This window comes from Centroberyx gerrardi, chromosome 22, assembly GCF_048128805.1.
Source record: "Centroberyx gerrardi isolate f3 chromosome 22, fCenGer3.hap1.cur.20231027, whole genome shotgun sequence".
Lineage (NCBI taxonomy): Eukaryota > Metazoa > Chordata > Actinopteri > Beryciformes > Berycidae > Centroberyx > Centroberyx gerrardi.
In genome coordinates this window covers 19,430,019-19,442,554 of record NC_136018.1, presented here as the reverse complement: position 1 = coordinate 19,442,554, position 12,536 = coordinate 19,430,019, and the positions used below count along the sequence as shown (strand labels likewise).

Here is a 12,536-nt window from a genome sequence, read left to right as displayed (position 1 = left end):
CAGTGGTGTTCTCCATTAGTTGTGCTGTACAACTAGCAGGTGCCAATTCACTTTTCCTAAGTAGGGGCAGGACATCATCACCCAGATAGCACAGCCCTCTCCCCATGTCCAGAATAACACTGTGAGGAATGAGAAAGTCAAAACCTAATATAAAGCCTTGACTGACATTTCTGATGACTTGCACTTCATGTTGCAGAGTTTGAGACCCTAGCTTAAAGGTGATGTCTACCATACCCAATGTATCCAAACTTTGGTCAGTCACAGCTTGTGACATGATGAACTTCTTTTTAATGGGTCTTTTTGCTAGGGAAGGAATTGACATTTTGGTTTCCTCACTGATAAATTAAATAGAGGAGCCTGTATCTAGCATGATGGGCATATCAGTGCCCTCAACAATTCCATTTACTTAGGAGGTGAAGTCTTTACTTACAGTGGCTTCAGTGTTCTCAGTTTCAGTCAAGGGGATTGTCATATCTGTACTACCACTAGGGATCGGTGGTGCACTGATGTTGTCTGTTATTGCAGTGAGGCAGACATCTGGGGCTTCCAGAGAAGTAGCTGATGAGCGCCCCGCATCATCAGCTAATGGCCGTTTCCCTGTGGAAATCTGCCATGCTCTTTGTAGACACTCTTAGTGGGGTATTGCTGGTCCCAATCCTTTGATTGCCGTGTTTTGCCTTTGTCCCCGTACTCTTGGAACGAAACATGTTTGGCATAGGGACTCGGGCTTCGGCGGTGAGAGTCATCGTAGGGTCTGTTGGGAGAGGGTTGTCTCCCTCTCCTTTCCTCATAAGGGCTAAAGGCATGGTCTGAGTAGGGGGTATCTCTGTAAGGCTGTCGGTACCTATCAGGTTCCCTGCGGGTGTAATCCTGATGGCGGCGAGTCCTCTGAGGAGAATAGCGTTCTGGGGAATGCGAACATCTGGATGGGGAATGTCCATAACCTGAGCTCCATGCATTTGTGGGTCTATCTGGGCTTCTCCCATAAGGTGAGGGAGATCTTTGAGGACGCACATGCATGTGCCGGTCATGGTGGTGCACGCTGCTTCGCTCATCCAGTTTCAGGCTCAGTGCATCCAGATCCTTACTTAAGTCTTTAACAGTAGCAGTGAGGTTCTGGACTGTTGTTCTGAGTTCAGTGCAATTTTCATGTACAGAATTTACTGACTGCATTGTGCCAATATCTCTGATAGCGACATTAGCTGAGGACACTGGCATTACTAATCTAGCTGCTTGGCGAGCCCGTTCAGCTTGGGAGGCGACTTCAAAAGCCTCAGTCAAAGTTTTCACCCCTCTTTCATGACACTTGAGCTCCTGATCCAGACCAGCAATGAAGCGAGACATTTTCATATATTCTGAAGCATTATGCTCAAAATCTGGGAAAGCTTCTTTGACAAGCCTGCATACATCCGCAGCATAAACTTCCATTGCTTCATTAGGCAGTCTATGACGGGCATTAGGGAATGTTTGAAATGATGCAATTACATCCTTTTGGCTAAAAGCTGTCTGCAAGTGCTTCTTTGCTTCAGTATAAGAGCCCTGAGTTTCCCGGGGCAGATTATCCCACACAATGAACAGTTCTGGTGGTAGTCTAGTGGGTAACTCAGCTGCTAACACTGTACTCAGATCCACACCACTGTCCTTGCAACGGGCCTCTTGAATTACCTCATAGCGGCGAGCCCATAGTTGAAAAGACTCACGGCCATCGTTGTGAAATGGTGGTGGCAAGGGAATGCCCCTCGGCGCTCCCTGTGTTCTGCTGGCTGGCGGCAACACGTGCGCTGGAGCTCCACTCGTGCTGGCTCGCTGCTCCCCAGCGGAAGATGCTTCCTCGTCAGACATGATGAGTTTCCTTCCTCTCTTTTATTATTTTCTTTAGCTCTCAGACGGAATTAGATGACCGAAACACGGTTTCTAAACTCACTTGAAGCTAACAAAACACACACAAAACACATGAATGTTTGTTTGTACAAACACTCCTCAGGTAAAAATGGGGGTGTTAACCAGAAAACTGTGAATTTTTGTTGGTGTTCATTTTCGGTGGGAGAGGTGTGTGCGTGTGTGTGCATGTGTGTGTGTGTGTGTGTGTGTGTGTGTGTGTGTGTACCTCTGACATCTGTGTGGCTGTGTTGCCCCTGGCTCCCAGCAATACCATAGCCAGAGCTGAGGAGATGCTGAAGGGAGAGTAGAAGACATTGCCGGTCTTGTCGTCTTCACTCAGCTTTTTGAACAAAGCCAGAGAGAAGCTGGTGTTGGCCTCGGTTAGTGGGGTTGATGTTGCCATTGTGTCTGATGCAAAGAAAATACATCACATTATTAATCATTACATTATCAACTGTATCTCATATCCCTTTAGATCTGATATGTTGCATTCTCTCTTGTATAAAGAAAACCTTTCACCGGACTCCACTGAAAAACATTTAAATTTTAAGTTGCTTTGATGATCTGCAAACATATAGTATGCTATATAGTAGGGGTGTCACGATTTCGATTCTAAATCGAAAATCGATCGTAATGAGCGTTCGATTTCGACCTTTGAAATCACAAGCAGGTTCACGATTCTCCCAGTGTTTTTTTCTCTCCACCCCTGCCTACTTGTCTGAAGAAAAAAAAACATGTCAATGACGACACAGCGTAGCTGCTAGAGAGCGCCCGTTCTATATTTCACTATAGCGCCCAAGAGCTCCCGTCATTTTTAAATAGTTTAAAATGTACCAAAAACTGAAAATCAAGTTATCAGCTTTATTTTATATATACTTAAAGTTGTCATCGATGAACCGGAACCGGAAAATACTGTATATCTGGTGACACTGAGACGTTTGATTTTCCCCGGGTTTAGTCGTCCTGCACCTGCTTCACCGGCTTAGCGTCACGCTTTTAAAACCTTCTGGAAGCTGTCAGATTGTGCTGTGAGACAGAACCTGACCCGCCGTATGTAGTGGAAAGTTACGAAGACATTGTGAGTTGAAGTCTTTTGATGGAAATCGCTTGTTCTTGCTCGATAAAACAAGACACAAGATCACCTTCACTAAACAGCGGGACCTACCTGCTCTCACCGCCGGAGACAGACGCTGTTTTCCGGGAGGCGGTGCGCCGAAGAGTCGGTAGGAGGACTGGCCGGGTTGCAGCGACTTTTATTCATATAAGTTTGGCAACTTTTTCCATATTTGTTTGGCGACTATTATTGTCTGATCTTATTACTGTGTGGGCTGAAGCGCTGGAGGTTTTGTATGTATTTTGAAAGGCTTATGTTAGCCAAGATAGGAAGGATCTGTTTTGTTGTCATACTGTGAATGTTGACACTTCAGAAAGGAGACGCCCTGAATCGCCTTGCCATGTATTTGGTACCAAATTAAAGGGAAAGTTGTGTTTTTTTAAATGGAAAAACTTTGAAAAAATTTGACCATATGGCCTTAGTGTGGTACATTCCAAAAAAAAAATATGGCAGTTATATCACACTTGATACCATCTTTTTAAAGAAGAATTTGAAAATGTAAATGACAGTTGTCAGGGCATAAAACCAATGATCTGTTGATCTTTACAAATCAAGACTCGATAGTCTAACAATGGCATAGCCTCTGTGCTGAAAAAAAAATGTTTAAATCGAAAATCGAATGGAATCGTGACTTTAAAATCTAAAGTCAAATCGAATCGTGGATTTGGAGAATCCTGACACCCCTACTACATAGCTGACACCCCTACTACATAGCTAATAGTACATGAATTAAGAACTTTTACAACTTTTACAAGGACTACCTAGTCCTCATTTCGGCATACATCCAATACACCAAGTAGCACTTATTTCAATACAATTTAAACTTTAAGAATTGGTGCGCCTGTTATTACTACGATCCTCCACCTAAATATCGGTGGTAGCGAGCAGCGAGTAGTGTGAACCAGCTCTAACAGTTGAGATTTTGTTAATTAAATCCTGTTTGGTGGATTACACGTAAGCCGAAAAACAGCAGACTCTGAAGTCATGTTCTACCATGTGATAGGCAACACAACATTAAATTGACAACATTTTAAATGGTGTTTCCATATAAGAGAACGGCACCTATCAGTAGCCTACTAATATTCCTTTTGGGGTGGACTAGGCATTAGTCAGTCAGATAGGCAGACTATGCGCGGGTCAGGTTTATTTCAACCCGCGACCGTGCAGTCCGACACATAGGCTATCCAAACCCGCCCGACCCATTTTCATACACATAAAACAACGACCCGAAAGCGATCCTTATCCCGAGAGAAAAAAAAAACCTAATACTTAATGCTGCATTGTGCAGTGTGCGCAGATATAATGTATGGATGGCGGGATAAACCAGCTGGAGATTGGATAAGTTTATTCCGTTAATTACATTTAAAACTCATTAAAATTTAGTCTATAATTACATTGTGTGTGTGTGTGTGTGTGTGTGTGTGTGTGTGTGTGTGTGTGTGTGTAGGCCATTTGACCCGCACCCACCCGAGCCGTTCTCAATATCGTCTTCAATCGACCCTAACCCGCCCCACCAGCGGATAAACCTGCGGGACCCGCGGGTTTCGGATTGACCCGCGCATCACTACTAGACAGACATAGTCGTGAAATTCGCATCATGCCGCATCATTACAGACATCAAGCAATGGGCAAGCAACAACAAGAAAAGAGCCTTTTCTGAATGTCTTTGAGAATGTAAACTTAAGTTATTGTATTGCAATTATTTTGTATGGTCTATTATATATTTCATTATTAATTCATTTCAACTTGATTATTGGATCATTATATAAATAATAATTATTGTTATAATTATTATTATATCACTACTAATATTAGTAATATTATTATTATTTTTGTTATTATTAATATTATTATTTAATTATAAGATTTTATTTAGTCAGTCCCCCAGAGTAATTTTAGTTCCTACCTGCAACGTGTGTGTCACAATGAAGGGAGAGAGAATATCTCTGTTTTCTTAAAGGTTCACTCTTTTACTCTTTTACTATGAAATAACACAAATGGAATTATGCAGTGACCAAAAAAGTGTTAAACAAATCAAAACTCTCTTATGTTTTAGATTCTTTAAAGTAGCCGCCCTTTGCCTTGATGGAAAGGCAAAGGCTTTGGAAAGAAATTCATAGGCATCAACCTCACTATTTATATTTGCCTTAAAAGCAAATTTCAAGCATTTAAGCATAAGCCTTTAGATCAAAATGGCTTCAACAGAGAATGAAAAACATAGTACATTCAATCAGGTGGTCCAAACTTTTGACTGGTAGTATATAGTATTGATGTTCAAATTATATTTATTTTACAGAAAATGGACATTGTTTTTAAAGGAGATGTCTTTCCCCATGTTACCCTAATTCTCTCTAAACAGTAGCATTCTGGAGTAGCCTCATAGATAACAATATAATGATATAATAGCATTGCTCTGGTAAGAAACTACATTTTTAGAGTGATCCACAATCCAGTAACCTTTGGCTTCATCCGAGGACACGGCTGAGTCTGTTTCTCTCCTTCCTCCACATTATTTTCAAAACAGAAAATAATTTCCCACAGCAGATTTGGCCAGTGACCGTTGGCAACTTGAATTCTTTCCACAGAAACAGGTTGAATGACGATTTTCATGGGAATATGGTGTTTGTGATTGGTATCAGACACGCGCACATGCACACACAAGTACAAACACTGGCAATTGACAATTGTGTTGTAACTGTAACTTTTCCACAGAACAGGTTGAGACACAGGTTGAGACGTGATTTTCATTGGAATACGGTGTTGATGTCCAACGGCTTAACTTTTGTGTGACTGTACTGTTGGACACCGGGAGGTAAAATAGAAGTCATAGAAGTGTATTTTTTGCTGCTTTGTAGTACAGTTGATAAGCATCAGATGTGACCCAAACAGATACTTCAACTTCTTCAACTTTCAACTGCTTTACACACTTCCACTGCTATTACTACTGCGACTGTTAGCATTACTGCTACAACTACTAGTAATACTACTACTAAACACACACACATGTTCACACACATACTAACACATACAAACACACTTTCATTCTTTTTTTCACTCTTTTTTCTCTTTTCAGTCTGTTAGGTTTTCACTCTTACTTTTTCCTGTCTTTCTTTCATTCTTTTACTTTCTTTCCCTCTCTTACTATTTATTTCACCTTCTTTCACTCTTACTCTTTCTTTCAGTCATTCTTTCACTATATTTCTTTCACTATTTCTTTCACAGTGTTACTCTCCTTCACTCTTTAACTCTTTCACTCGCTTTCACTCTGTTTAACTCTTGTACCATTTCTTTCACTCTTTTACCCTTTTTCACTGTCACCTTTTCTTTTAACTTTTTTCGCTTTTTGTCTCTTACTCTTTTTCACTCTTACTTTCTTTCACTTTTTTCTCTATTTTCCTTTTTCACTTTTTTTCACTTTCACTGTTAATTTTTGTCACTCTAACTTGCTTTCACTGTTTAACTCATTTGCTCTGTCTCTTTCTCTTTCACACTTTCATTCTTTCTTTCACTATTTTACTCAGTCTTCTTATTTAATTCTTTTGCTTTTTCACTCTTTCACTTTTCTTTCTCTCACACTGGTTTTGTTTCATTCATATACTTTAATTCCCTGTCTTACTCTTTATTTCAGTCATTCTTTCACTCTCTTTCACTCTCTTTCACTCTTTCTTTCACAATTTTACTCTTTCACTCACTTTTCACTTGCTTTCATTCTGTTTAACTTGTACTATTTCTTTCACTCTTTTACCCTTTTTCACTGTCACTTTTTCTTTTTTCCTTTTTTCTTTCACTCCTTTTCTCTTTATTTTCCTTTTTCAATTTATTTCATTTGTATTACTTCTACTACTGATATTACAACTGCTGCTTTTACTACAGCCCATACTACTACGACTTTTAAAAACATTATTACCTATCCTTCCATGTATTGATAACTACAGGACTTTTGGCTGTCAAATAAATTGCTTAAAATCCATATGTTCAAATTTTAAAGACATTTAAACTCGTTCAAATGAATTCAACTGTCTACCTGTCTACCTTTTTTAGTGAAACAAGCACACAAATTTTCTTCAGAAAATGTAACCTTTTCTAGTTTCAATAGGACATTATTTCAAAATAGAATTTGTCATTTTAACCATGCAGTCGAGTTCGGTCGGTTAGTTGTAGATAACTATAAAGCTATAAAAACTATAACTATAAAAAGATTTAAAACTTTATAAGTAAATAGAATTCTGTGTTCCCGCTACAACTATTCTACAAAAACATCCAAAACGATAGAGACAACGATAAAACCTTTTCAACCAATTAAAATAAAGTTCTACAAAGGAAGCGGGTGGGAGAATTCAGTAGCTCTCTGCAGGGATGGCGTTGCTTGCTGAGGAACTGATTACATAAAGTCCAGAGGAACCCGGCGCAATTTGAAAAAGGCCATCCCCTCTACAAAAACTGTTGAAAAGAAACATGACATACCGGTCGGGATCGGAAGAGCTCTTGGGATTAGCGGTAAATCCTGTTTACTGATCTGGGAGCTTAACTCGCTTACTAGTGTATTTGCTAGTTAGCTAGCTAACTAACAAAATAGCATCATGTCTTGGCCAACCTGATCTGCCGAGGGCAAGTGCGCTGTTATCCTATAGCCTACATAGCTGTAATAGCTATATACAAAACTACATCTATATAGCATATATATCTATATCTAGAATTATGTCACTGCTATGGGTGAACATGGACTTTTCTAAGTTCAATGTTTGAGAATTTTTATGTATATTTTTGGCAGCCCTGTAGGCCTACATAGCTATTAAAATATCGTGTGAAAAGGTCATGTTTAAAAAAACAAAAAACATCTATTTAACAGCTAGAATTTCCCTCCATATTTATTGTAATGATTGAATGTATTTTGAAGGTAATTCTAGCTGCAGTGTCTCTAGTTGGCTTGGTGCAGCCAGTACAACATCATATGCTTGTGTTTACTTTTGCCAGACCAAATTTTGTCAAACAACAAACCAAGTTACAGAGGTAAAAACTATGTTGCCGCCATCTACTGGACTGGAGTGTAGGCCAGAGGAGTATCTTCCACCAGCTTCTAATTTAGTGTTATAAAAAACTGTTTCTTCTGTCCACTACCCATCTATACATAATGATTAGGTTTGTATAGCTTACAGTACACGGTCTGTGTCTCTGCTCATGCATTTTAAAGGAACAATCCACCCCAAAACACTCAAACATTGCTAAAAATCAGATATTGGCAATACACCTTCCACTGCTGAGCCTATTTTGTTGTTTGGTTGAGTATTTTGAAAACTGTGGGGTTGAAGATTTGTAATTTGTTGCATGGTGGGTTAGACTGAAATGGGTTTTTGAAGTCAGGTACCGGCCTGTATTGTTGCATTGAAGAGTGGCCAATAGCTCTGAGAATTTGTGCTGATATACAATCTGACCATTTTCATGCCAAAAGAATTCCAACAATGACAAGGATTCAGTGTTTTCCCCCAAATGTCAGGGTGGGAAAGCCTCTGTAACAGCATTTAGACCATCATGTGACACTAATCCTCTCCACTGAAACACAGACTATGTTTGAGGTTGTTTGTATGAGTGATGGTTGCTGTGGCACATAGAAGAGTTTGACCAAAGATGTGGTTATGTTCCTGTGGATCAAGGAAGTCAGGTGCACACCCAGTTTTCTAGGCTTGGAAATGGTTGATTTGTGAGTGTAGTGTATCAAATAACTCCTCATCAAAATAAAGGGATTCTGCTGGGAGACTGTTGAACATAGGTATTTATATCTCCTTCCACTATACCTATACTTTCGTTGATTCTATTCTTTACATATGAATTGCTTTGTTTTATTGTTGAAATGTTTTGGCATGACTCCCTTTGTGTCTGACTAAGATCGCCCCAGACTGTCTACTTGCAGTGTTGAGTGTTTTATAATGCAGGTTATGTACATTTCCTGATAAGCAAAACTACTTTAAATTAAAAAGACGCATTACCGCCACCTACTGTGCTGGAGTGTGAAGCTGAACATGAACATGGACTAACCCAAAATAATATTCTTCTCTTGAAAATAAATTAGAAAACTTTTTTCTTGGCACTATAATATCCCAGATCCCTATTGGTCTATTTACAACTCTCAAATAACCTCTCTCGTTCTATATTATATAGACATACTGTATATATGTACACTCTGTGTTATATTTGACACACACCAGTAATACATGTTCCACTGTTTCTGGTACTTTAGAAATACCATAGTAACATAAGCAATTGTATAACAGAACAAAAATATCACACAGAATATATTCAAACCACACTCTTTTATTCCATTTGTAAAAGCATAAGGATACACAAACCTCCATGTAAACTCTTGTTCTTTACATTCTGTCTATTCATTATAGAAGAAACTAAGTGTATAGGGAAAAACTACGTATAATTGCACTTTTGCATGGTTATAATAAAGTAAAAATAATTATAATTCCATGATAAGGCACATAGTGCAATCTCAGATCAGTAAGGAAATATTCATTTGACAATGTGACTTCATCCTCTTTGGTTAACCGAATCCATCCAACACATGGTGGAACTACATACTGAATGGATAAAGAGCCTTTTACATATATGTCATAAGGGAACAGTTAACTCCTTTGTCGGCAGTTGAAAATAGCATCATGTAAAGTGTGATGAGGGCAAATTCTTTAGAGCCTAAAGGTTTTAGGTATAAGATGAGATAAACTAGGCTCTAAGCACATAAAGCCCAAGATAAACTAAGGAAGGGTCTGACGGTGAGTCACAGAGAAACAGTATTTGGGCAGGACGCCTATGCAAAGCAGTATGGGACATGAGACATGGGAGAAACACAGGATAGGTTGTGTAAGGATGGATGCACACTACAAGATTTTGGCCCCAATTAATCCAACCTACGCAAAAATCCAACACCATAGTTTCCACTTAAAGGCTTTCTGGCAACATTCTGGTCTTGAAAATATGGGACGGCAACTCAGGATGTAATTAGCTGGGAGAAACCTTGTGGTGTGAATACATATACATATATTTGTACTTTTTCATAACATTGGTTCCCCTTGATTTATTTCCCCCCACCGGTGGAGAACCACTGCTCTACAGGACGTGGTGCTCATGCAGGGGAGCAGAATCGGCCGGCGAACAGGACGCTCATGCTGGGGTTGTGTCGGATGAAGAAGAGGAAGGGGTGGTCCGCGACAAAGGTGACGGGGATCCTGGCGCTGCGCACCATCATGGCGGCGGCGGTGGCGGCGGCGGCCTCCGTTCCCTCCTCGTTGACCTCCACGAAGGCCTTGTGGACCACCTTGGACAACACCAGGTCGTTGGCCGGAGACATGCCTGTTGGCAGAAGAGAGAGGGAGAAAGAGAGAAAAACACTTAGAATACTTGAGAAACTTTTAGCTGAGATAAAGGCAGGGAGCAAGAGAATTATAAGAGATGACTAAGCATTAGGGATAGGACAATATGCTTATCTCAATATGATTCGATACGCGGTACAACCACGATATGATGTAATAAATAAAAGTTAGATGACGACAAAGTCTGACTGTGCAGAATTATGTTTATTTCTGAGATCGTTCTAGCAATGGCATTGATTTGCTAGAATGTAAACAATTTAAAAATGTCATTACAAAGTGCAAATAATACAATTTGGATGGAGAGCTTGTGAAATTGTGATGTTCAAGCCGTCTCATTTGTGATTACTACAGCAGAATAAAATGGAGCTAATATCATGATTCATTTTTCTGCCCCACGATACACATTGTCACATTTTTGTATTGCGATATATATTGTCCCATCCCTACTAAGCATGAAATTGTTATTTTCCATCTACAAGTCATACACTTCAAGGATCTCTGTGTGTTATATTAGACAAGGCATTCAGTTTTCAAAAGATTATGTGATTTCTGAGCCCCGCCTCCTGCTTCATGAATACACAATATTCATCATCAGTGTGCTGTCCAGGATGGAGGAATTTCGGAAACTAGTTTGTCATGAGGAAGAAATACTTAATAATAACTGATGCTTGAGAATTGTTGTTGTTGGAGATTTTATTATACCTCAATCTGTGGCGCTAAGCGCTCTGCTGTGGTGTTTCTGCACTGCACTTCCCAGAGATCACCTGTCAATCAAACAGTGTGTCCAGTACTGTGACTTTCTGTAGGTGGCGCTCTTTTCTTTGTCTGTTCAGCCATGGTGGCTATCACTGCTCATGCTAACTCCCCAGTTCTTCTTCTGGTTATTCCAAACAAACTGGAAACATAAAACGCATCACTTCCTGTGCGCAAGAAGATTTTTGCCACGGTGCGCAATGCGGCCAGGGGCAGGAAGTGGCAAATTCAGGTCACTCACTCACTCACTCACTCACTCACTCACTCACTCACTCACTTACTCACTCACTCACTCACTCACTCAGGGACGGTTTGCACGGAGCCTGCGCTTCGTCAGATGGCCTCTAGAGGGCGTCTTTGACTGCGAGATGCAGTGTTTCCCATACAGAGGCATTTAAGTAATGTTATGGAACTAAGTATTTGAACCGTGTCGCAGTGCTTCAGTGCATAGAATTGAACACACGCACCGTGTGTCTGCACAGGATCTGCGCCTGTTCCAGGAAAGAGCTACCAGACACCGGGTCTTCAGAACAGCAAATGGAAAAGCTTTCAAGAACTGGATGTAGGTTGAATCACTGTTGTGTATCAATCAACGGATTTTCTAGCTCTTGCTCTTTAAATGATTATGTGGACAGCTGATATGGTCCAGCCTCATGTCCTACCAGAGAAGTCACTCATTCCGATGTCAAAGGCGTCCACCATGCCCATGCTGATCAGGATCTCCTTCAGGTCGTACTTCTCCTCCATTTTGAACCGGGGCAGGCCCACCTGAACCTCGACTGTGTTCATCATGTCTGGACGAGTCCACTCCACAAACTTCTCATACGTCAGCTCCTTCTCCAGCTGTGGGAGACAATGTCAACAATTACTTTGTGTGTGTGTGTGTGTGTGAGTATGTGTGTGTGTGTGTGTGTGTGTGTGTGTGTCGTACCTTCTCCAGGCCTGTTGTACCGTCCTCCATGTCGTTGGGCAGGAAGATGAGCATGCTGAGGTCTTTCCCCTTGTAGGGCATCTCCAGGATCTGTCCAACACAGCGGGTTGCAACCGTTACAGCAAGTGCAGACTGGACTAGTAACAGTTTGACTGTTTCTTTTGAATGAACAAGCTGGCTGATAAGATTGCATAAAAAAACAAAACATTAACATATTATTGAATAATTGTGTGATGGATTGATTATTTGACTCGTGGGTTAGCTGATTTAGACTTGCTGTCACTTTGGTTGCTGCTTATGAGGATTTAATTCAAAATAAACTAGAAGGTTGGAGTGCGCAAACCTCTGAACAATTCTCCAACTTTCTGTTACACCCAAACACATCATTTCCACCACTTTTGTTTGGTTAACATTTGTTAACCCTGCAAACAAACCTTTAGGATTTGGAATCGAGTCTCTATCTCTGTTAGTTTAATGGTTATGGATA

The 12,536-nt window shown here is 40.3% G+C and overlaps 1 protein-coding gene across 7 annotated transcripts in view; it reads right to left on the bottom strand.

Annotated features, from left to right (window-relative positions):
• Positions 1-12,536, bottom strand: part of LOC139918769 (leukocyte elastase inhibitor-like) — a 36,711-nt gene that overhangs the window by 13,901 nt on the left and 10,274 nt on the right. For 4 of the 7 annotated variants that reach the window (XM_078291322.1, XM_071908237.2, XM_078291325.1 and 1 more), the window contains 3 exons: positions 12,050-12,139; positions 11,781-11,961; positions 9,289-10,345 (listed from right to left, as the gene is read on the bottom strand). The exons of 1 other annotated variant lie outside the window; for it this stretch is intronic. In XM_078291322.1, coding sequence (XP_078147448.1) covers positions 10,119-10,345; positions 11,781-11,961; positions 12,050-12,139 — 498 coding nt within the window. In that variant the 3' untranslated portion in view covers positions 9,289-10,118. Of the gene's footprint in view, positions 1-2,108; positions 2,285-9,288; positions 10,346-11,780; positions 11,962-12,049; positions 12,140-12,536 lie in introns of those variants that run through there. 2 more of the 7 variants (XR_013507938.1, XM_071908239.2) reach the window with 2 other exon arrangements.